Source organism: Lagopus muta, chromosome W (assembly GCF_023343835.1).
Source record: "Lagopus muta isolate bLagMut1 chromosome W, bLagMut1 primary, whole genome shotgun sequence".
Lineage (NCBI taxonomy): Eukaryota > Metazoa > Chordata > Aves > Galliformes > Phasianidae > Lagopus > Lagopus muta.
In genome coordinates, this window is record NC_064471.1 from 2477998 (window position 1) to 2501448 (window position 23451).

The 23451-nt window shown below is 46.8% G+C and overlaps 2 protein-coding genes across 2 annotated transcripts in view; one reads left to right on the top strand and one right to left on the bottom strand.

Moving 5' to 3' along the window:
- Positions 1–19996, bottom strand: part of LOC125686427 (uncharacterized) — a 201567-nt gene extending 181571 nt beyond the window's left edge. Inside the window, exon 1 of the mRNA XM_048930395.1 lies at positions 19853–19996. The gene's annotated coding sequence lies outside the window, so the exon portion shown is untranslated. The remainder of the gene's footprint in view (positions 1–19852) is intronic.
- Positions 18532–23451, top strand: part of LOC125686389 (ATP synthase subunit alpha, mitochondrial-like) — a 29764-nt gene continuing 24844 nt past the window's right edge. Inside the window, exon 1 of the mRNA XM_048930309.1 lies at positions 18532–18550. Within this exon, the coding sequence (XP_048786266.1) occupies positions 18532–18550 (19 nt within the window). The remainder of the gene's footprint in view (positions 18551–23451) is intronic.

Below are 23451 nucleotides of genomic sequence, written 5' to 3' on the forward strand. Positions count from 1 at the left end.
ATGCAGGCCCTTTAAGAGTCAGTTTCACTACAGAATGCATTTTTTTTAATTTTTTTTTTTTTTTTTCACAGCGGCAAGATAGTAAAGCTCAGAGTTTACAAATATCCTAGGATATTGGCAGTCTGCTGGAGTTTTCAAGGTCATGTTTTCAGAGAGTAGCAGTGAAACAGATAAGCTTTCCCAATGAAGCTCTCCGAGAGCAGAGAGTCTAAACAGATAGAAAGCAACTGTTGCCTGCTTTCTCCACCAAAAATATCGACGGTTTATGGGCTGGTCCGGCCCAGTTCCGTGACCAGCAGGGTGGAGGGAACTGTGGATCCGCGCCTCTGGGAAAGGGGAAACAGGGGACCCCAAAATACTTGGAAACAACAGCACTAATCTGAGGTGGAACAAATGATTTTACTAAATATAGTATTAGTAATTTACTAAATATAGTATTAGTAAAATACAATGAGAGAGAGAGTCTGTCTGAATTGTGTAGACCTCACTGCAATGCTGGGGGTGAGAACTGCAGTCCATATGAGTGACTGAAGAACAGACGGCGAAGTGCAGATAGCGAAGAGCAGGCGAAGAAGAAGGATCAGGTAACCTTGCACGGAGTTATATCTCCTTGCTGACCGCAAAGTCTCCTGGGGAAATGTAGTTCTTCTCTGTGGGGACGAACATGCTTTTGACTCCAGTTCATACTGGAGTTCTAACATGTCCGGCACAGCAGCACTCAGTGGGGGTGTGACTTCATTCAGGCCACAGTAGTCCACCGTCAGCCTCCATTCTCCACTGGCTTTACGCACTGGCCATATGTCATGGTTCTATGTTTTTGTTTATTGTTTCTTCTTTTTGGGCTTCAGTATTCCACATCAATTTTCCTCCCTTCCTTCCTTCCCATTTTTGTGGGACTGGGGTGGGGGGGGGAGGGCAGAGGCCTGTCGCCCCTGTCACAGACATAGATTGATGTGGTCAACTCTGTCACAGATTTTTTGGCGCCCAACGTGGGGGCTCGACTGCTTTTTAGCTTTTAGAACGAATCCCTTTTTCTCTCTGCTCTTAGAGAGCTTCGTTAAGGAGCATTATCAGTAGTTCAGGTTTCTGTGCTGGAAAACCTGACCTTGAAAGATTAGGCGTACTGCCAGTGTTCTGGGATATTTGTAAACTTTGAGCACTACTTAGTCTGAGTAGTGCCTTTTTTCCTTTTTTTTTTCCCTCCTCTTGGTAGCTTCAATTCATTAACCCTTTTTTAGCAAGCACCAGCAATGAACCCACTCGTTATCCTGGGGGTGCTGGGTAAAGGATTAAAAGCAATGGTGTTAGTCACAACGTACTGGCCAATAATCCATCTCACACTTATGTGTTGTGGAATTGCATTCATATATAACTACCTGAGGACACTGATGGAGACGCCTATGTTTTAACTAGTTGCAATGTGTTATGATTTGAATTTTGACATTTACATCCCAGAAGGAATGGGTAATTTCACAAACAACTACATCCCAGAAGGAATGGCTAAATTCACAAACAACTACATCCCAAATGGAATAGCTAATTTTAAAAACAACACGATGTTCAGACCAGTCTCCGGGTTTTCTTCTCGGTTTGTCAAACGTTTTTTGAATCCTGAATTAATACCCATGTTGTTGTGTTGTTTGTGTCATTAATTTTCCTGAATGTATTCCTATACATTCGTATTAAGGGAAAGGAGTCTCTTCCAACCAGAGAATGATGATTGGCAGGGAATATGGAGAGGTTTAGGAAAGGTTTTAGAAGCATGGGGACCCGCAGTGTCATGGGATTTTACTCTTGAACACCTGTGGGATCCTGAGAAACTAAGCCAGTATTTGAGTCAGGGACTATGCGGCTTACATAAATCTAAGGAGGTACAACTGATTTGGGGTTTGGCTTGTGCTTACCGTGCCCTATATAATACCATTCTGAAGAGAGAGAGTTTCCGAGCTGAGGTTCAAGCCAAAGGGGAAAATCCCCAAGTCAAATCTAATCAATCACAGGAGACACCAGTAACAATTCCGGTTGCTCCCGTGGAGGGCAAGAAATGGAAACGAGTGTCTTCGCGTCTGGAACGAAAAAGAGAAGAAGAGGAGGAGGAGGAGGAAGATCCAGGCGAGGGGCCCTCCTCAGTACCACCACCATCGCGAAAGGCAAAAGGGAAAACTAAGAGACGTGCAGAAGAGTGTGATGAAGAGGAAGTCTCTATTACTACTCGCCCGCCTCTAAAGATGACTGAAATCCAAGGTTCAAGAAAGGAGTTTACACGGCGCCCGAATGAAAGTCTTGTTTCCTGGTTGGTTCGCTGTTGGGACAGTGGGGCCCATAGCTTGTCTCTGGATGGTAATGAAGCTTGCCAACTAGGTGCCATTGCAAGAGATCCAGCTATTGATAGAGGAATTAGTCGATGTTCGGATGAGGCTACCTCCCTCTGGGAACGAGTGTTAACAGCCGTGAAGGAAAAGTATCCCTTCAAAAATGGCTTGAAGATTGCGATGAAAAAATGGGATACAGCTGAAAAGGGTATCCAGTATTTGAGGGAAATAGGTGTGGTGGAAATGCTGTATGACCCTAACTTTGTTCCTAACCACCCACAACAAAACCGCGACCCTGAAAAGGTGAGGACAATGCCTGAGATATGGCAGAAAATCGTGACAACAGCACCGGACAAATATGCCGCTACACTAACGTCAGCATGTGACAGATACCAAGAACAACAGAGAACGCCCTTAGTTTATGAATTAATTGTTACGCTCCAAAACTACGAACAATTGCTGTCCCCAATCCATGCTGCTGTTGCTGCTATATCAAAAATGATGGAGCAAGTGTCTCAACTGATTAACCGTGACAAACCTGTAGCAGTATCAGAAACGCTTGATCAAGATCAGGATAATCAAATGAGTCTAGCGAAGGAGGTGAAGGAGATGATGAAATGTATGCAAGCCCACTTAACTAAAGACGATGAACCTTCCTTCTCACGTGCACCATCTAAGATCTCAGTTGTTAGAAGCAAACGCTCTCCAGCTCAAGTAAGGGATAATACACCGCGAATTGTCTTATGGTATTACCTACGTGACCATGGAGAAGACATGAGGAAGTGGCACCGTGAACCTACTGCTGTACTGCGAGCCCGGGTGAAAGAATTACAAGGCAGATCAACCACCAGTGCAGTTGCTCCAGTTACCACAGGTAATGAATAGGGGGGCCCTACCCTCAGTCGGGGGGGGAAAGGGATAATAGAGTATATTGGACTGTGTGGATTCGATGGCCTGGCACATCAGAACCACTGAAATATAAGGCACTGGTGGACACTGGTGCACAGTGCACTCTGATGCCCTCGAGTCATGAAGGGACAGAATCAATCCATGTTTCTGGAGTGACCGGGGGCTCTCAAGAATTGACTGTGTTGGAGGCCGAGATAAGCCTCACTGGTAAGGACTGGCAAAAACATCCTATTGTGACGGGCCCAGGGGCTCCATGTATACTAGGTATTGATTATCTCAGAAGGGGATATTTTAAGGATCCTAAGGGGTATCGATGGGCCTTTGGAATAGCTGCTGTGGACAAAGACAACATTAAGCAGCTGTCTGTTTTGCCTGGCCTGTCAGAAGATCCATCTGTTGTGGGGTTGCTACGAGTAAAAGAGCAACACGTACCGATTGCTACAAAAATGGTGCACAGGTGTCAGTACCGCACCAACAGGGATTCTTTGCTCCCCATTCATAAGTTAATTCGTCAACTAGAGAGCCAGGGAGTGATCAGCAAAAGTCACTCGCCTTTTAACAGCCCCATATGGCCAGTGCGTAAAGCTAGTGGAGAATGGAGGCTGACGGTGGACTACCGTGGCCTGAATGAAGTCACACCCCCACTGAGTGCTGCTGTGCCGGACATGTTAGAACTCCAGTATGAACTGGAGTCAAAAGCGGCCAAATGGTACGCCACCATTGACATTGCTAATGCCTTCTTTTCCATCCCTTTGGCCAAAGAATGTAAGCCACAGTTTGCTTTCACATGGAGGGGCATTCAGTATACCTGGAACCGTTTGCCCCAGGGGTGGAAACACAGCCCGACCATTTGCCATGGGTTGATTCAAACTGTATTGGAACAGGGCAGTGCTCCTGAGCACCTGCAGTACATTGATGACATCATTGTGTGGGGCGATACAGCAGAAGAAGTCTTCACAAAAGGAGAGAGAATGATCCGAATTCTTCTGAGTGCTGGTTTTGCTATTAAGCGAAGCAAAGTGAAAGGACCTGCCCAGGAGATTCAGTTCCGAGGTATAAAGTGGCAAGATGGCCGTCGTCACATCCCAACAGATGTGATCGACAAAATCACTGCTATGTCTCCACCCACTAGCAAAAGAGAGACTCAATCTTTTCTGGGTGCAGTGGGCTTTTGGAGAATGCATGTTCCAAACTACAGCCTCATTGTAAGCCTCCTTTATTATGTGACGCGAATGAGAAATGAGTTTACATGGGGCCCTGAGCAGCAGCAGGCTTTTGAACAGATTAAACAGGAGATAGCCTGTGCCGTGGCCCTAGGGCCAGTACGAACGGGACAGGGTATAAAGAACATCCTCCATACTGCTGCTGGAGAGAACGGTCCCACTTGGAGTTTGTGGCAAAGAGCCTCAGGAGACACTCGAGGCCGACCCCTGGGATTCTGGAGTCGGGCATACAGAGGGTCTGAAGAGCGCTACACTCCAACTGAGAAGGAGATCTTAGCTGCTTATGAAGGGGTTCGGGCTGCTTCCGAAGTAGTCGGTACTGAAACACAGCTCCTTCTGGCACCTCGACTGCCAGTGCTGAACTGGTTGTTTAAAGGAAAGGTTCCCTCCACCCATCATGCTACTGATGCCACTTGGAGTAAGTGCACTGATTACACAACAAGCATGGATGGGGAACCTCAGCCGTCCAGGAATCCTAGAGGTCATCATGGACTGGCCTGAAGGTAAAAAGTTTGGAACACCACCAGGAGAAGAACTATCACGTGCTAGAGAAGCTCCACCATACAATGAACTACCAGAGAATGAAAAGAAGTATGCCCTGATCACAGATGGATCGTGTCGTATTGTGGGAAAGCATCGCAGATGGAAAGCTGCTGTGTGGAGCCCCACACGACAAGTTGCAGAGGCCACTGAAGGGAAAGGAGAATCAAGCCAATTTGCAGAGGTAAAGGCTGTCCAACTGGCTTTAGATGTCGCTGAACGGGAGAGGTGGCCAATGCTCTATCTTTACACTGACTCATGGATGGTAGCAAATGCCTTATGGGGGTGGTTACAGCAGTGGGAGCAAAATAACTGGCAAAGAAGGGGTAAACCTATTTGGGCTGATGTCCTATGGAAAGATATTGCTACCCGAACAAAAATTATGGTTATAAAGGTGGGCCATGTAGATGCGCATGTGCCCAAGAGTTGGGCTACTGAAGAACAGCAAAATAACCATCAGGTAGATCGAGCTGCCAGAATTGAGGTGGCTCAAGTAGACCTGGACTGGCAGAACAAGGGTGAATTATTTCTTGCTCGGTGGGCCCATGAGACCTCAGGTCATCAAGGGAGAGATGCAACATACAAATGGGCTAGAGACCGAGGGGTGGACTTAACTATGGATGCCACTGCACAGGTTATTCATGACTGTGACACATGTGCCATCATCAAACAAGCCAAGAGGATGAAACCTCTGTGGGAGGAAGGGCGATGGCAAAAGTACAAATATGGGGAGGCATGGCAGGTTGATTATATCACCTTGCCACGATCTCGCAATGGTAAGCATTATGTGCTTACTATGGTGGAGGCAACCACTGGGTGGCTCGAAACATATGCAGTACCCCATGCTACCGCTCGAAACACCATACTGGGTCTCGAGAAACAAGTCCTGTGGCGACATGGCACCCCAGAAAGGATTGAGTCAGATAATGGGACTCATTTCAAAAATTCTCTTGTAAATACTTGGGCCAAAGATCATGGCATTGAGTGGATTTACCATATTCCCTACCATGCTCCAGCCTCTGGTAAAATTGAACGATACAATGGATTGTTAAAAACGATGCTAAAAGCACTGGGTGGCGGAACATTTAAGCACTGGGAGAAGCATTTGGCAGAAGCCACCTGGTTAGTCAATACCAGAGGATCTATTAATCGTGATGGTCCTAACCAATCCAGTTCCCTACATATCGTAGAGGGAGATAAAGACCCCGTTGTACATGTAAAGAACATGTTAGGAAAGGCAGTTTGGGTTCTTCCTGCTTCTGGAAAGGGCAAGCCTCTCCGTGGTACAGTTTTTGCCCAGGGACCAGGATCCACTTGGTGAGTAATGCAGAAGAATGGGGATGTCCAATGTGTACCACAAGGAAACTTGATGCCGGGGGAGTGCAGTTACTAACTCTATGTATATGTATATAGCCGTGTGTGTGTAATGCATTGTAATCATTTTTTGTTTGTTTGTATATATGTATATATATATATATTAAGCATGATGTAACAATGTAGAATAAGGGGTGGAATGTCATGGTTCTATGTTTTTGTTTTTTGTTTCTTGTTTTTGGGTTTCAGTATTCCACATCAAAACATCATGTAGTGCACGGGGCATTAAAGTGTCACTGCCCCAATTCCAAGTACCTATCCCTGTACATTACAGCAGTCACGGGATCTGACCCTTCCGGGTGGGGGAGGCGCTCTCTTGCTGCCTTGCAGTGGGTGCTGGAGAGTGCTTTCCTAGCCGTTCCAAGCTTTTCAGGTTTGAATCGGTCCCGGGAACTCTCTCTCTCTCTTATCTTGTCTGATTTATTAATCTCAATTTCAATTAAATTGTACATATTGTGTTATTTTGTATTCCGATATTATAGTAAAATAAGTTTTCCTCCATAGATTGTTGCCGCTGTTCTTTTCCTCCCTTCCTTCCTTCCCATTTTTGTGGGACTGGGGTGGGGGGGGAGGGCAGAGGCCTGTCGCCCCTGTCACAGACATAGATTGATCTGGTCAACTCTGTGACACCATATGGGGTGAGTGAGTTGTGCTGATCACTCCCTGGCTCTCTAGTTGACGAATCAACTTATGAATGGGGAGCAAGGAATCCCTGTTGGTGCGGTACTGCCGCCTGTGCACCATTTTTGTGGCTATCAGTACCTGTTGCTCTTTTACTCGCAGCAACCCCACAACAGACGGATCTTCCGACAGGCCAGGCAAAACAGGCAACTGCTTAACACCTTCTGTGTCTACAGCAGCTATTCCAAAGGCCCATCGATACCCTTTGGGATTCTTAAAATATCCCCTTCTGAGGTAATCAATACCAAGTACACATGGAGCCCCTGGGCCAGTCACAATAGGGCGCCTTTGCCAGTCTTAACCAGTGAGGGTGATTTCGGCCTCCAACATAGTCAGCTCTTGGGAACTCCCAGTCATCCCATGAATATAAACTGATTTTGACCCTTGGTGACTTGAGGGCATCAGATTATCTTTGAAGGGGTATCTTTCTTCAGCAGCTAACAACATCCGCTTCCAGAGGGTGAAGGCCTGGTTCTGGCATGTACTAATACCTCTGTCAATGGCTGAGTCCCTAGCAATGCCACCCAATTGGCAAACTTCTCTACTATCTAGCCACACACTGTTGGCCCCATTGTCCCAACATCGAAGTTAACAAGTGACAATAGGCTCATTTGGGTGATGTGAGAAATCTTTTCTCAGACTTCGAATTTCATTCATTTTCAGAGATCAATCAACAAGGGTGTATAATCAATAGATATCAAGATGTTATAACCACAATATAATTGTATAATCAATAGATATCAAGATGTTATAATCACAATATAATCAAGAGAGTCAGGCAAAGTAGACAACGATCACAAAAAGAGAATAAGTGGAAGAACTTATCCTTCGGTTGAGCTCACAACAAAACACCAAGAGAGGTGATCTCCAGAAGAGATCCTTCCCCACTGGTAGCCAGATCTTAAATAGGTTTAGGAGGGGTGCAGCCTGGCTCCACCCCTTCCAGCAGCACAGGTGAATTGCTTTCACCTGTGCTCCTCTGGCTGACTGATGGCTCGCCTCAGGTGATTAATCAGAGGTTCAGGCCGTGACTCAGCAGTTCCCATACACTGCACCCCTTCATGGCAAGAAACAATGATCAGGTTAACTAAAGGGTAAGCTTTCCCTAATACAGAGATCCGGTATATCGCGACGCTTATACAATTTTATCGCGACGTGTGTTGGTACAATTCAAGACGAGTGATGATTAGTGGATGTCCATACTCTTCTATGGGCCAGTGCTCGATGATGTGACTGGAGGCATGAGGTCCTGAGGTGCAAGTCCATTCTATGTTCCATCAGTCCCATGCAGACCATCACCGGGTATTGTACGTGATCTGACAGCAACACTGGAACGCTTGATGGCATTTTGCTCCTTCCGGTGATCCTGAAGGCTCACAGACTCACAGGGAGAAATACAGATGTTTCACAGGTACCAGGAGGGGAAGGTCTGCTCTCCAGGGCAAGATACAGGCTGTATTTCTATCTTGGGTCAACACTTCCGCTTGTACTGGGGCATGTCCTGGCCGCCTCTACCACACCTTTTGGCAAGATATCTGCGGCTGCATAACGATATCAGGCACCAAAGGAGATGTCCTGATCCGCCACAGGGACACGATGGGGGTCCCTTTAGCAATAAAGATCAAAGTGCTGACCACAATATCAGTAGGCCATGTACCTATTACTGGAGGGACTACTGAGCCTCCCACCTCCAATAGTCTCTCAAGGTCTTTCATTCAGGTCCCGCAGGGTTTCATACAGTCTTTCGTCCACCCCTGCAAGGACTGGGAGTCTGTATTCAGGGCAGCCTTAAGAATACCATTATAACGTTCGATGAGGCCTGCCCCCGTTGGATTATATGGCAGGTGGAATCGCCATTCGATGTTATTTTCTTCTGCCCAGCGCTGTATCATTGCACCAGTAAAATGAGTCCCTTGGTCGCTCTCGATGACTTGAGGTGTCCCGTAGGCAGACATCAGTTTAGTGAGTGCCTTGATGGTATATGCCTGGTTTGCTTTCGGTACTGGATAGGCCTGCAGTATCCCACTTGCAGTGTCGACTCAGGTCAGGGCGTATCTTGCCCCTTCGGAACGAGCCCGATGTAATAGACCTGCCATCGCTGGAGAGGATTGTGTCCCCTAGCAAGATGGGCTGTTGTTTCGGGCAACGATCTCGGTCTCATCTTGGAGCAAGCGTCGCAATCCTGGCATGCCTGGACGATATCAGATAGTTGTATGGGCAGTCCCCATGCTTTAGCAGCTGCCCACATTGTCTTTTGTCCAGCATGCCGTAGCTTCAGATGCAACCAGCGGGCGATGTTCTCAGATGGTGAATTCTCAATCCATCGAACTCGGGCCAGTGTGTCAGCTTCATCGTTTCCCGGTGACTGTAGGGGCTGATGACCAGAAACATGGTAGACACGTACAGTCCTGTGTTTGACCGTATTCCATATATATAACCACATGTCTTTGCCCCAGATCGGTCGGGCGTGGATAGTCCATTCCTGGGTGGCCCACTGTGCAATCCAAAGGGTGAGCCCCTGGTACACAGCCCAACTATCTGTGCAGATGTTCAGGATACCATCACCGGGTTCCTTGGTTATAACCATCCACACGGCCCGCAGTTCTGCCCATTGGCTGCTCTGACCATCCCCTTCATCAAATCAGATTGTCTCGGTGGAAGGATGGTATGCTATTGCTCTCCACTTGCTCCGGTTGCCCTTGCTGGACCCATCTGTGTACCAGGCATCTTCAGGGATAGGATATTTTCCGTCCTGAACGGGACTCTTCTCTGGTGGAGCGACCACTATTTCTTTTGGTGCATCACTGTGATATGTCACTGGGCCTAGGATCTTCTGGAGTTCCTCTTTCAAGGATGATGAAAACAGACTGCTCCATCATGCCACTGTTTGTGCTTGGGCCACCCCTGTCTTAGGAAGGTGGGTCAGATCTTTCACCCACCCCTGAATTGGCAGAGTGGTCTTGACTATAACTGCAGCTGTTTGAGTTATTGGCTCTGCTGCCTGTAATGCCGAATAGGCAGCCAATAACTGTTTTTCAATCATACTGTACCTTTCTTCTGCTCCATGCCAAACCTGAGACCAGAAACCAATGGGGATCTGAACAGAACTATGGCGTTGCCACAGGCCCCAACTGAAGCCGTCTTGAGTAACATGAACATCCAACTTGGCTGGGAGGGTAGGATCGAATACACCCAATGCCTGTGCTTGTTTAACTGCCAGTTTTGCTTGCTGGAAAGCATCCTGTTCGGTTTTCCCCCAGTCCCATAGCTGCCCCTTTTTTGTGAGTCTGTATAGTGGCCTTAGCAGCTGTGCTAGGTGAGGTATAAAGGAACGCCAGTAACCCAATATACCTAGAAACTCTTGCAGCTGCTTTGATGTTGTAGGGACTGGGAACGCCTGAACCTTATCTATAACAGCACTGGGTAGCACTTTGGTCTTTCCTGACCAAACCACCCCCAGGAATGTTACGGACAGGCCTGGACCTTGCACCTTTTGGGGATTTATAGCCCATCCCCTCTGTTGTAAATAGGCAGTTAATGAATCTGCTGCCTGTCCTACTGCCTCCAGTGAGTTGGATGTCAGCAGGAGATCATCATTATAATGATATAGGTTAACATCATCAGGTTTTCTCCAATCAGCCACATCACGTGCCACTAGATTGTGACAATACGTTGGTGAATGCACGTACCCCTGTGGCAGGACCTGAAAGGTCCACTGCCTGCCTCCCCATGTAAACGCAAACTGATCTTGCGATTCCTCAGCAATTGGGATACTGAAGAATGCATTTGCTAGATCTAGGACACAATGATAGGTTTTTATCTCCCTACTCAATGTGTCCATTAGGGAGGCAATATTGGGTACGGCTGCATGAATAGGCAGCGTGACCTTATTTAATTCTCTGTAATGTACTGTCATCCTCCATGTGCCATCCGACTTTCGCACCGGCCCTATGGGGGAGTTATATGGGTTGTGTGCAGGTCTTATAATGCCCACTTTTTCTAATTCCTGCACCGTTCTCGATATTTCATCTTGCCCACCCGGGAGTCTATACTGTCTGACATTAGTAATCTGGCACGGTTTCAGCAGGCAAACAGGCTCATGTTTCGCATGGCCTCTTAATATTGCCTGCACCGCCCAGATACTGATACATCTTTGTAGAAGTCTGAACTCTCCCACAGTTGTTTGGAGAGCCAGACCCCATAGAATGTCTATGCCCAGGATGTATTCTTGGACTGGGGCAATAGACACCTTGTACTCCCGGGGTGGGAGACGCCCAACCCCCAATTTTAACCATGTTTAGGTGACAGGAATCGTCTGTCCCCCAAAACCACCAATCATCACTCTGTCGCCATCAAATTTTCCTGGATCTCCATAGATAATTGATGTTTCTGCTCCCGTGTCTACCAATGCCATCACTCTCTGAATATTTTTTCGGGACCAATAAATCATTAATTCTACATAGGGCCTCCGGTCCCATCAGGAGGCCCTACGGGGACTAACATCCCTTGTCACTCCATGAATTGTGCTAGGGCCAATTCTTTTGCTTCCGACGGCTCAGGCATTGTGGCTCGAGACATCTGAGGTGGTTTTTTTTTTCCTATTTGGAACAATAAAATCTTCTAGGTTCCATGTTGTTGTTGGAACCCTCTCTATAGCTCACAGCCTTGATTTCTTAGGGTAGCTCTGGAATTTTTGATTGTCCTTTAGTTGTCTCCAGAGCTGGAGAAGGACATGGTTGGGCTGGCGGTCGATCTTAGCAAATAGGACCCCAGCCCGAATTAAATCATTAAACATTTATTTTCGGGATACCCTTATGGGTCCCAATGGAGGAGCTCGAGTAGCCAGCATTTTGATTTTATTTACCGACAGGACCTCTGCTTCCTCCAAAAACTGAATATTGCGCCTAGTCTGCAGGCGTTCTGTTTCTCCCAGGTCGGCAACTAACTGGGCAGCCTGCTGGACTACGGCTTCTGATGCTACAAGGGGATTTAATATGGAGACTAGGGTGCCGTACAGATGGGAGGGAGCTTGCTGTAAAATTAAATCTCTCATCCCTGCTGAAAATTTAACCATATCAGGGCCATCAAATGTGTCTTCATAGATAGCCTCTCTTACACCCAGTTCACGGATATAATTTTGAAGGTCCTCCATGAAGGACCACATGCCTGTATGTAAAGGTATGTCCGATTTATTCGACCTTACCATACGGCAGGCCGCCATTAACCATTCTAGTATAGAATGGTTTTCATCACGATATTGATTACCCACGTATAACCTCTGTCTGAGAGCAGGATGGACAGTCATGGTGGCCAACTTAGCTATTTCTGGGCCATTCACCAAAACACTTTCTGCCCCAGAATCCCCTAGTCTCAATAACCAAGCCGGCACACTTTCTCTAGGCTTCTGCCGAAATCGTTGTACTAAGTCCATCAATTCTGTTGCCGTGTATGGCTGAGCTGTTACATGTAAATGAGTCTGGGCAGGGGGCCATTGATCAGGTGGCACCCCTGCCGGTCTGTCCTGTACTTTTTTTGTTTTCTGGGTTATGACAGGACGGACTTCCAGTGGATCAGTCAGAATTGGACACTCAAGGTCTGATTTGGATTTCTTGTTCTCCTGATCAACCAAGTCTGTTGATTCAGGAGTCTGGTCATCATTTATTGAAATGTTACTAATTTGGCCTACAGGAAGATGTAGAATTGGCTTCTTCCCTGTTAAAACGCCATGTTCGTGCTCCACCTTTTCAATGCTGTCTTTCAAAAGCTGATTTTCAGTTTCTAAAGTATTATTTCTTATATCCGCATGATTTAAGGCACTTAATAATGGCCATGCCACCATGGAGGCAGCCAGTTGTCTTTCTTTAGTAATGAGGACATCCTTGCCAAGGCCTTGAAAATAGTCCGCCATGCGATATGGGGAGATATTGCCCATAACACGTAAGGGACCCCATTTTTCAATGATAGCAGCTAACTCATAATAGGGCGATCCCTCAAATCCTGGGATCTGCCCTGGAATGCTGGTGCTTCTCGTAGACCTCGGAGCCACTCCTCTGGACCTCTTTCCTCCTCTTTCTTCTGTTCTGAGTTGAGATTCTTTTCGTTTTCTGTCCTCTTACAGGGGCAACTGACAACAACTGTGGTGCCTCCTGTGGTTGATCAGGTTGGTCAGTTCCAGTATTCTCACCCTCTAGCTCTGCTTCGAGTCTGTCTTGTTCGACTATGAGATTATTTAGTTCAGATTTGGAGGGTGTCTCGCTCAGTCTGGAGGGTGTCGAGTTTGGATTGGAGGGAGTCTCGCTTGGATTCAAAGTCATCTCGTTGAGATTGGAGATTCCTTCTCTCAGCTCGGAGATTCTCCCCTTCGGCTTGGAGACTCTCTCTTTCGATTTGGAGACTCTGTTTCTGAACTAGGAGACTCTCTCTCCGGACCTGGAGATTCTCCCTCTCGGCTCAGGGTCTCTCCTGGAAACTCTCCTTCTCAACCTGGAGATTCTTCCTCCCAGCTCTCAGACACTCTCTCAATTTCACAAACTCTCACCCTTTTAGGATACTATTGAATGAGGCCCGATAAGCATTAGCCAGGCCCCAAATCATTTGTGCCTCCTCAGATCTGCCTGAGCCACAACATTCCTGTCTCAAATAAATGCTTAAGCTTTCAGGGTCTTTCAGGTGTTCAGGAGTGAAGTTCCATGACACCGAATATGTCCATCTCTCTGAAGTCTCTCCCAAGCCTCTCCACACTCCCTGCTATTCAGTATTCTCTGGTTTTGGGGAAGGCTTCCTCAAAATACAATAAATACAAATACTGACTGAAATAATGAACAGTAAATTCAGGGAGATTAAAAATGCAATCAGGTGAGCATTCAAAAACTGCATAAAGGATTCAAAGGAGAGACTGGGAACCTGTTTAAAAATCCCAAGTTCTGTGAAATTAGCAGCTCCCTCTGCAAACAGGTTTACAAGAGAAAGCAGAATCTCTTTTTTTCCTCCTCTCTTTACAGGAGCAAGATAGCAGTGCTCAATGTCTACAAATACCCCAGAACACTTGCAGTCCACCTAGACTTTCAAGGTCAAGTTTTCAGTGGGCACAGATGAAAAAGATAAACTTTCCCAACGAAGCCCTCCGAGAGCAGAGAGAGACTCGTTCTAAAAAGCTATAAAACAGCCTTTGCCCACATTCTCCACCAATAATGTCAACAGTTTACGGGCTGGTTCGGCCCGGTTCTGTGACAAGCGGGGCGGAGGGATCTGCAGATCCGTGCCTCCGGAAAAAAAGAAACGGGGGACCCCAAAATAATTAAAAACAGCGGCACCGATCTGAGGAGAAACAAACTAATTTACTAAGTATATTATCAGAAGCAAGATAACACACTATAATACAATATAATCAGAATTGAAGCTGATAAGTCAAATATAATGAGAGAATGTCCAATAGGTAGATAGGCCTCACCACAACGCTGAGGTGAGATGCGCAGTCCAGTTGAGCAGCAGGGAGACGGGAGCAGCGCCCACGATGAAGGGCAGGCGAGAAAGAGCACATCAGGTGACCTTGCCAGGAGTTAAACCTCCTCTCCCTGACCACTAAGTCCCCTGGGGAATGTAGTTCTTCTCTTCTGGGCAGGTACCCAGGACTTGAGCATTGACAGTTAAAGTCCCAGTGCCCCACATGATGTTATGAAGTGGAATACCAAAAACCAAAAATCGCAAAACCATGACACTTTATAACCACATTTTTTGTTCAGGCAGCAACGTCTTCCACAGTTCAGCAGTCCAAATAGGTTTACCCCTTCTTTGACAGTTATTTTGCTCCCACTGCTGTAACCACCCCCATAAGGCATTTGCCACCATCCATGAGTCAGTGTAGAGATAGAGCATTGCTCACCTCTCCCGCTCAGCAACATCTAAGGCCAGTTGGACAGCCTTTACCTCTGCAAATCGGCTTGATTCTCCTCTCCCATTCAGTGGCCTCTGCAACTTGTCGAGTGGGGCTCCACACAGCAGATTTCCATCTGCGATGCTTTCCCACAATACATTTGTCTGTGAACAGGACAGATTTCTTCTCACTTTCAGGTAGTTCATTGTATGGTGGGGCCTCTTTAGCATTACTCTTTTGCCAGTGATGCGCCGGACTGGCCTGAAGGTAAGTAGTTCATGATCACCTCTAAGATACCTGGATAGCTGAAGTTCCCCATCCACACTCGTTATGTAATCAGAGCAATCCACATACTCCAAGTGGCATCAGACACACGATGGGTGGAGGGAACCTTTCCTTTCAACATCCAGTTCAGCACTGGCAGCCAAGGTGCCAGAAGGAGCTGCAATTCAGTGCCAATTACTTCAGAAGCAGCCTGAATCCCCTCATATACAGCTAAGATCTCCTTCTCAGTTGGAGCGTAGCCCTCTTCCAACCCCCTGTATGCTCTACTCCAAAAATCCCAGTGATCGGCCTTGGGTCTCTCCTGAGGCTCTTTGCCACAAACTCCAAGTGGGGCCTTTTTCACCAGCAGCAGTGCAGAGCATGTTCCTTACATCCTGTCCCATCCGTACTGCCCTCAGGACCACAGCACGGGCTATCTCCTGTTTAATCTGTTCCAAAGACTGCTGCTGTTCCAGACCCCACATGAAATTGTTCTTCTTTCGCGTCTCCTGATAGAGGGGGCTAACTATGAGGCTTTAGTTTGGGATGGGCATCCTCCAAAAGCCCACTACACCCAGAAAAGACTGTGACTCTCTTTTGCTAGTGGATGGAAACATAGTGGTGACTTTGTCAATCACATCTCCTGGGATGTGACAACGTCCATCTTGCCATTTTACTCCCAGAAACTGAATCTCCTGGGCAGGTCCCTTCACTTAGTTTCGCTTAACAGCAAAACCCGCACACAGAACAACTTGAGTTATTTGCTCTCCTTTCTTAAAGACATTCTCTGCTGTATCGCCTCACACAACAATGTTATCCATATACTGCAGATGCTCAGGAGCACTGCCCTGTTTGAGTGCAGCTTGGAACGGCCCATGGCAAATGGTTGGGCTGTGTTTCCACCCCTGGGGCAAACAATTCCAGGTATACTGAATGCCCCTCCAGGTGAAAGCAAACTGTGGCCTACATTCTTTGGCCAAAGGAATGGAGAAAAAGGCATTATCAATGTCAATGGTGGCATACCACTTGGCGGCTTTTGACTCCAGTTCATATTGGAGTTCTAACATGTCTGGCACAGCAGCACTCAATGAGGGTGTGACTTCATTCAGGCTGTGCTAGTCTATAGTCAGCCTCCATTCTCCACTGGCTTTATGCACTGGCCATATAGGGCTATTAAAAGGTGAGCGAGTTTTGCTGATCACTCCCTGACAAATCAACTTATGAATGGGGAGCAACGTATTCCTGTTGGTACAGTACTGCCGCCTGTGTACTGTTTTTGCAGCGATGGGTACCTGCTGCTCTTCTACCTGTAGTAACCCCTCAACAGATGGGTCTTCTTACAAACCAGACAGCTGCTTAATGTTGCCTGTATCTGCAGCAGCTATTCCAAAAGCCCATCGGTATCCCTTGGGATCCTTGAAATACCCCCTTCTAATGTAATCTATACCAAGTATGCATGGAGCCTCCTTTCCAGTTACTATAGGATGCTTCTGCCAGTTTTTTCCAGTGAGGCTTATCTCAGCCTCCAACACAGACAATTCCTGAGAGCCCCCAGTCACTCCAGAAATATAAATCAGTTCCATCCCTTTATAACTCGAGGGCATCAGCGTGCCCTGGGCACCGGTGTCCACCAGTGCTTTATATTTCAGTGGTTCTGATGTGCCAGGCCATTGAATCCACACAGTCCAATACACTCTATTATCCTTTTCCTCCCCCTGGCTGAAGGCAGGGCCCCTCTATTTGTTACCTGCAGTAACGGGAGAAGCTTCAGTGGTGGTTGATCTGCTTTGTAGTTCTCTCACCCATGCTCGTAGTGCAGGAGCAGGTTCATCATACCACTTCTTCATATCCTCTTCATGCTCGCCTAAGTAGCTCCACAGGGCAGCACAAGACATAAATTTACTGTGGTCCTTTGCTCGAGTAGGGGAGCGTCTGCCTTTGATAGATGCGACTTTAATCAGTTTGACCAGCTCCTTCAGCAGATTCTTTTGATCGTCCTGGTCTTCATTGGGTGTTTCTGATACTGCCACAGGTTCATCACGATTGATCACTAGGGACAACTCTTCCCACATGCCATTCTGGTTCTTATCCATTTTATGTAGCCTTTCTGCCATTTGGCAGATGGCTGATATGGAAACATGGAATGGTGGTAACCTTTGTTCCAATCTTTGAAGCGCAACAATCAGTTCAAAAATTGGGGGTCTTCTAAGTCTTCATATATCTATTGGTTGTTTCAAACAATCAACTGACATACCTTTCCAGTGCTGTTCTCATGAGCTTCCACCATATTTTGGGTGTACTCGCCGTCCTCTCAGGATCATGGTCCTGGTGTGGATCGTTAGAAACAAACACAGGGTCATACAGCATTTCAACTACGGCTGTTTCTCTCAAATACTGGATGTCTTTCTCAACAGTATTCCAGCTTTTTGACCCAGGCTCCAGATGACTTTGAAGGGATGTCTTTCCTTCACAGCTAATAATACTCATTCCCAGAGGGTGGCAACTCTGTCCAGACATCTACTAATCCCCCTGTCAATAGCTAAGTCTCAGGCAACGTTTCTTAGTTGGCGAGCTTCATTACTATTTAGGAACACGCTACCAGCCCCATTATCCCAACACCAAAGCAACCAGGAGACAACAGGCTCACTTGGGTGTCACATAAACTCCTTTTTTATGCCTTGGATTTCAGTCATTTTCAGGGATTGACAAATAGTGGTAACAGCGATTCCTTCCTCATCACTCTCCTCTCCATGCCTCTTACTTTCCTCAGTCACTTTTCTCTGTGGTGGTGGTTTTGAGAAGGGCCCCTCACCTGGATCTTCTTCTATTTCCTCTACTTCTTTCCATTTTAAACGTGAGGACACCCATTTCCATTTCTAGCCTTCTACAGGGGCAACTGACATTGCTACTGGTGCCTCCTGCGATTGATCAAGATTGACTTGGAGGCTTCCCCTTTCAGTTCGAATCTCACTTTGGAAACTCTCTCCACGACAGTATTATATAGAGCTCAGTAAGCACAAGCTCAGCCCCAAATAAGCCATTCCTCCTCAGATCTTTCTGAGCTGCCCCATCCCTTACCCAAATGCTCACTTAGCTCCTCAGGGTTCCACAGGTGTTCAAGAGTAAAATCCCAAGACACCAGGGGTCCCCACGCTTCTAATCTGTCCTAAACCTCTCCACATTCCCTGGTTTCAAGGAAAGCTTTCTCCACACAACGTAAAATCTTATCACAGAGAATACATTCAGAGAGACTGATAGCACAGTACCTAAGCTGGCACCCTGAACATGCATAAAGAACTGGGAAAAACACCCGGAAGCCAGCCCAAACATTATATTGTCTGTTAGATTAGCCAGGATGTATAGGAACCAGGCAGGTACATCCATCAGTGCCCTTAACTGACTACACATATGTGCAAATCCAAAACAGAATATGAGGAACTTAAAAAGCGACCAGTATGTTCCAAGGAACATCAAGGTCCTTAGTCCTCTATATAATCCTCTTAAGATGAAGTAAAAAAAAAACATAGTTGCTTGCATTCTCCACCAATAACTGTCACGGGATTATCCTTAGATATAAGTCTGTGACAAGAGGGCACAGGCCCCAGGAAGGAGAGAGAGGGGAAAAAAAAAAAAAAAAAAAAAAAAGGGGGGGTACGAACAGGGCCCCACATGCTCTGGGAGAGGGGGAAGGGCTAGCTGATAGTTTTAACAAAGAGAAAACACAATGGCAACATTTGAGGAGGAAGGGTAATTTACTTAATTTAACTAAATCAAACAAAACAAGGCAAGAATATACACACACACACACCAAAAAAAAAAAAGAGTCAAACCACAATAGTGCAAAGGGAAACACGTGCTTTCTCTGCGGCGAGCAGAGATGGCTGAGCCGGGCCAGACAGAGAGAGGCAGACACTCTAAGTCCTGTCTGCAGCTCCACCCCACTTCCTCTTCCCACCAGGTCCTCCGGGGATGCTGCCCCCTCCCCTCCCATCAGGATACTCAGAGTCCACAAAAAGCAGTAAACAGAACCAAAACATTAACTTGTTAACTCCCACTGGCCCACATGATGTTCTGATGTGGAGTACTGACAACAAAAATCACAAAACCACAACAATATGTAATTTCAGTGATTTAAAAAATAATAATGATAGATTACACTATTAAAAAATAAAACGGGGAATAAGCTATGCTTGTGTTTCCACAGGAGCTGATCAAAAATGGGTTCCAGCCAGAGTCATAAAGCCCTACTTGACTACACCATCAGCATCTACTGCTGCTACTACGGATCCATGACAACCTACTGGGTTTCCGCCCAACCAAAGTCTATGGAGGCAACCAGATGGAGGATAATGCAGTCAGTCTCTCAGGATCAAGCAATGCAACATCTACCCCAGAAAATTTTTTCATTTGTGAAGCAAAAGCTGTGTGTCGAAAACTCATGGGTTTAGTTCATAGAATCATAGAATCACCAAGGTTGGAAAAGACCTAAAAAGATCATCCAGTCCAACCGTTCACCTATTCCCAATAGCTCCCACTAAACCATGTCCCTCAACACAACATCCAGCCTTTCCTTGAACACCCCCAGGCTCAGTGACTCCACCACCTCCCTGGGCAGTCCATTCCAGTGTCTGACCACCCTTTCTGAAAAGTAATACTTCCTCATGTCCAGCCTGAACCTCCCCTGCCGTAGCTTGAAACCATTCCCTCTGGTCCTATCACTAATGACACGAGAGAAGAGGCTGACCCCCAGCTCACTACAACCTCCCTTCAGGAAGTTATAGAGAGCAATGAGGTCTCCCCTGAGCCTCCTCTTCTCCAGGCTGAACGCTCCCAGCTCCTTCAGCCTCTCCTCATACGGCCTGTGTTCCAGACCCTTCACCAGCTTTGTTGCCCTCCTTTGAACACGTTCCAGGGCCTCAATATCTTTCTTGCAGTGAGGGGCCCAAAACTGGACACAGTACTCGAGGTGCGGCCTCACGAGTGCTGAATATAGGGGAACAATCACCTCTCTGCTCCTGCTTGCAACGCTGTTTCTGATGCAAGCCAGGATACCATTGGCCTTCTTGGCCACCCAGGCACACTGTCGGCTCACGTTCAGCCAAGCATCAATCAATACCCCCAGGTCCATTTCCTCTACGCAGTCCTCCAGCCACACCGCCCCAAGCCTGTAGCGTCGCCTGGGGTTGTTGTGGCCGAAGTGCAGGACCCGGCATTTGGCCTTGTTGAAACTCATCCCATTGGCTTCAGCCCAGCTCTCTAGCCTGCCCAGATCCCTCTGTATGGCCTCACTACCCCCAGGCAGATCCACACTTCCAGCCAATTTGGTGCCATCTGCAAATTTACTGAGGGGGCACTCGATGCCCTCATCGAGGTCATCAATAAAGATATCGAAGAAGACAGGCCCCAGCACCAACCCCTGGGGAAAAGTTCAATGGGTGGTATCAAGGTTTGGGACCAGGGGCCCTGATATAAGTTGGTTTGCTTAGAAATAGGGATTAGTACATTAGTTTAAGAACCAAAACATTAATTTACCAAAAGGAATCCATAAGTGACAGCTCCAAAACTTCCCATTTCAGCTTTAATGGATTAATAGTCTTTTCTTCCCCCCACAATAATTTTGCACTGGGGTGAATTAAGAAAAGTAAGTTAAGTTAAAAAAGTTAAGTGACTTAATCAGGCGTTCAATCAACAGCTGCAGATTTGAACTTGCTAAGCCAGGTGTCATGGTTCTAAGCTGTTTTTTAAATTTTGGGTTTCAGTATTCCACATCAAAACATCATGTAGTGTACGGGGCATTAAAGTGTCACTGCCCCAATCCCAAGAACCTATCCCTGTACATTACAGCAGTCACAGGATCTGGCCCTTCCGGGTGGCGGGGGGGGCGCTCTCTTGCTGCCTTGCAGTGGGTGCTGGAGGGTGCTTTCCTAGCTGTTCCAAGCTTTTCAGGTTTGACTCCGTTCCAGAAACTCTCTCTCTCTTATCTTGTCTGATATATTAATCCCAATTTAATTGTACATATTGTGTTATTTTGTATTCCGATATTATAGTAAAATAAGTTTTCCTCCATAGATTGTTGCCACTGTTCTTTTCCTCCCTTCCTTCCCATTTTTTATGGGACTAGGGTAGGGGAAGGGCAGAGGCCTGTTGCCCCTGTCACAGACATAGATTGATTTGGTCAACTCCGTGACACCAGGTTCTCGCTATTAATAATAAATGCTTTTCTGCAGACTTCGACAATAAATGCAGACACCAGTACTCCAGTTTTTCCAAATAACACTGTTAGCTACCTGACGTCTGAAATGCAAGGAAGGAGGCTGTCAAGGAGTTGACCAGATCCTGGGCAGGTCCTTTCACTTTGCTTTGCTTAATAGCAAAACCAACACTCAAAAGAATTTGGATTATTTGCTCTCCTTTCGTGAAGACTTCTTCTGCTGTATCGCCCCACACAATGATGTCATCAATGTACTGCAGGTGCTCAGGAGCACTGCCCTGTACCATTACAGTTTGGATCAACCCATGGCAAATGGTTGGGCTGTTTCCACCCCTGGGGCAAACGGTTCCAGATACACTGAATGCCTTTCCATGTGAAAGCAAACTGTGGCTTACATTCTTTGGCCAAAGGAATGGAAAAGAAGGCATTAGCAATGTCAATGGTGGCATACCATTTGGCTGCTTTTGACTCCGGTTCATACTGGAGTTCTAACATGTCCGGCACAGCAGCACTCAGTGGGGGTGTGACTTCATTCAGGCCACGGTAGTCCACCGTCAGCCTCCATTCTCCACTGGCTTTACGCACTGGCCATATGGGGCTGTTAAAAGGCGAGTGAGTTTTGCTGATCACTCCCTGGCTCTCTAGTTGACGAATCAACTTATGAATGGGGAGCAAGGAATCCCTGTTGGTGCGATACTGACACCTGTGCACCGTTCTTGTAGCAATCGGTACCTGTTGCTCTTTTACTCGCAGCAGCCCCACAGCAGACGGATCTTCTGACAGGCCAGGCAAAACAGACAGCTGCTTAATGTTGTCTGTGTCCACAGCAGCTATTCCAAAGGCCCATCAATACCACTTAGGATCCTTGAAATGCCCCCTTCTGAGATAATCAATACCTAGTATACATGGAGCCCCTGGGCCCGTCACAATAGGATGTTTTTGCCAGTCCTTACCAGTGAGGCTTATCTCAGCCTCCAACACAGTCAATTCTTGAGAGCCCCCGGTCACTCCAGAAATATGGATTGATTCTGTCCCTTCATGACTCGAGGGCATCAGAGTGCACTGTGCACCAGTGTCCACTAGGGCCTTATATTTCTGTGGTTCTGATGTGCCAGGCCATCGAATCCACACAGTCCAATATACTCTATTATCCCTTTCCCCCTCCGACTGAGGGCAGGGCCCCTCTATTCATTACCTGTGGTAACTGGAGCAACTGCACTGGTGGTTGACCTGCCTTGTAATTCTTTCACCCGGGCTCGTAGTACAGGAGTGGGTTGACCGTGCTACTTCTCCATGTCTTCTCCATGGTCACGTAGGTAATACCATAAGGCAATTCATAGTGTATTATCCCTTACTTGAGCCAGAGAGCGTCTGCCTCTAACAGCTGAGATTTTTGATGGTGCACGCGAGAAAGAAGGTTCATAGTCTTTAATTAGGTGGGCTCGCATCATCTCCTTCATTAGACTCTTTTGATTATCCTGATCTTCATCAAGCATCTCTGATACTGCTACACGTTTGTCACAGTTAATCAGTTGAGACATTTGCTGCCGCGTTTCATTCAGTTGGTCCGTCACTTTTGAGATAGCGGCTACAGCAGCATGAATCAGGGAGAGCAACTGTTGATAGTTTTGGAGCGTAAGAATTAATTCATAAATTAAGGGCGTTCTCTGTTGTTCTTGGTATCTGTCACACACTGACATTAGTGTAGAGGCATATTTGTCCGGCGCGGTTGTCACGATTTTCTGCCATATCTCAGGCGTTGTCCTCACCTTTTCAGGGTCGCGGTTTTGGTGTGGTTGGTTAGGAACAAAGTTAGGGTCATACAACATTTCCACCACGCCTATTTCCCTCAAATACTGGATATCCTTTTCTACTGTATCCCATTTTTTCATCGCAATCTTCAAACCGTTTTTGAAGTACAATAAAAACAGTTTCAAACAGTAAAGCTGCAAATTTATGAAGAAGTAGCAGATTGGCAAACTGAGTCATGGCTGATGAGACAACCAACCAGAGCCAGCTAAGCATCCTCCATCCTAACTCAAGTCCAAGAAAATAATATGACCT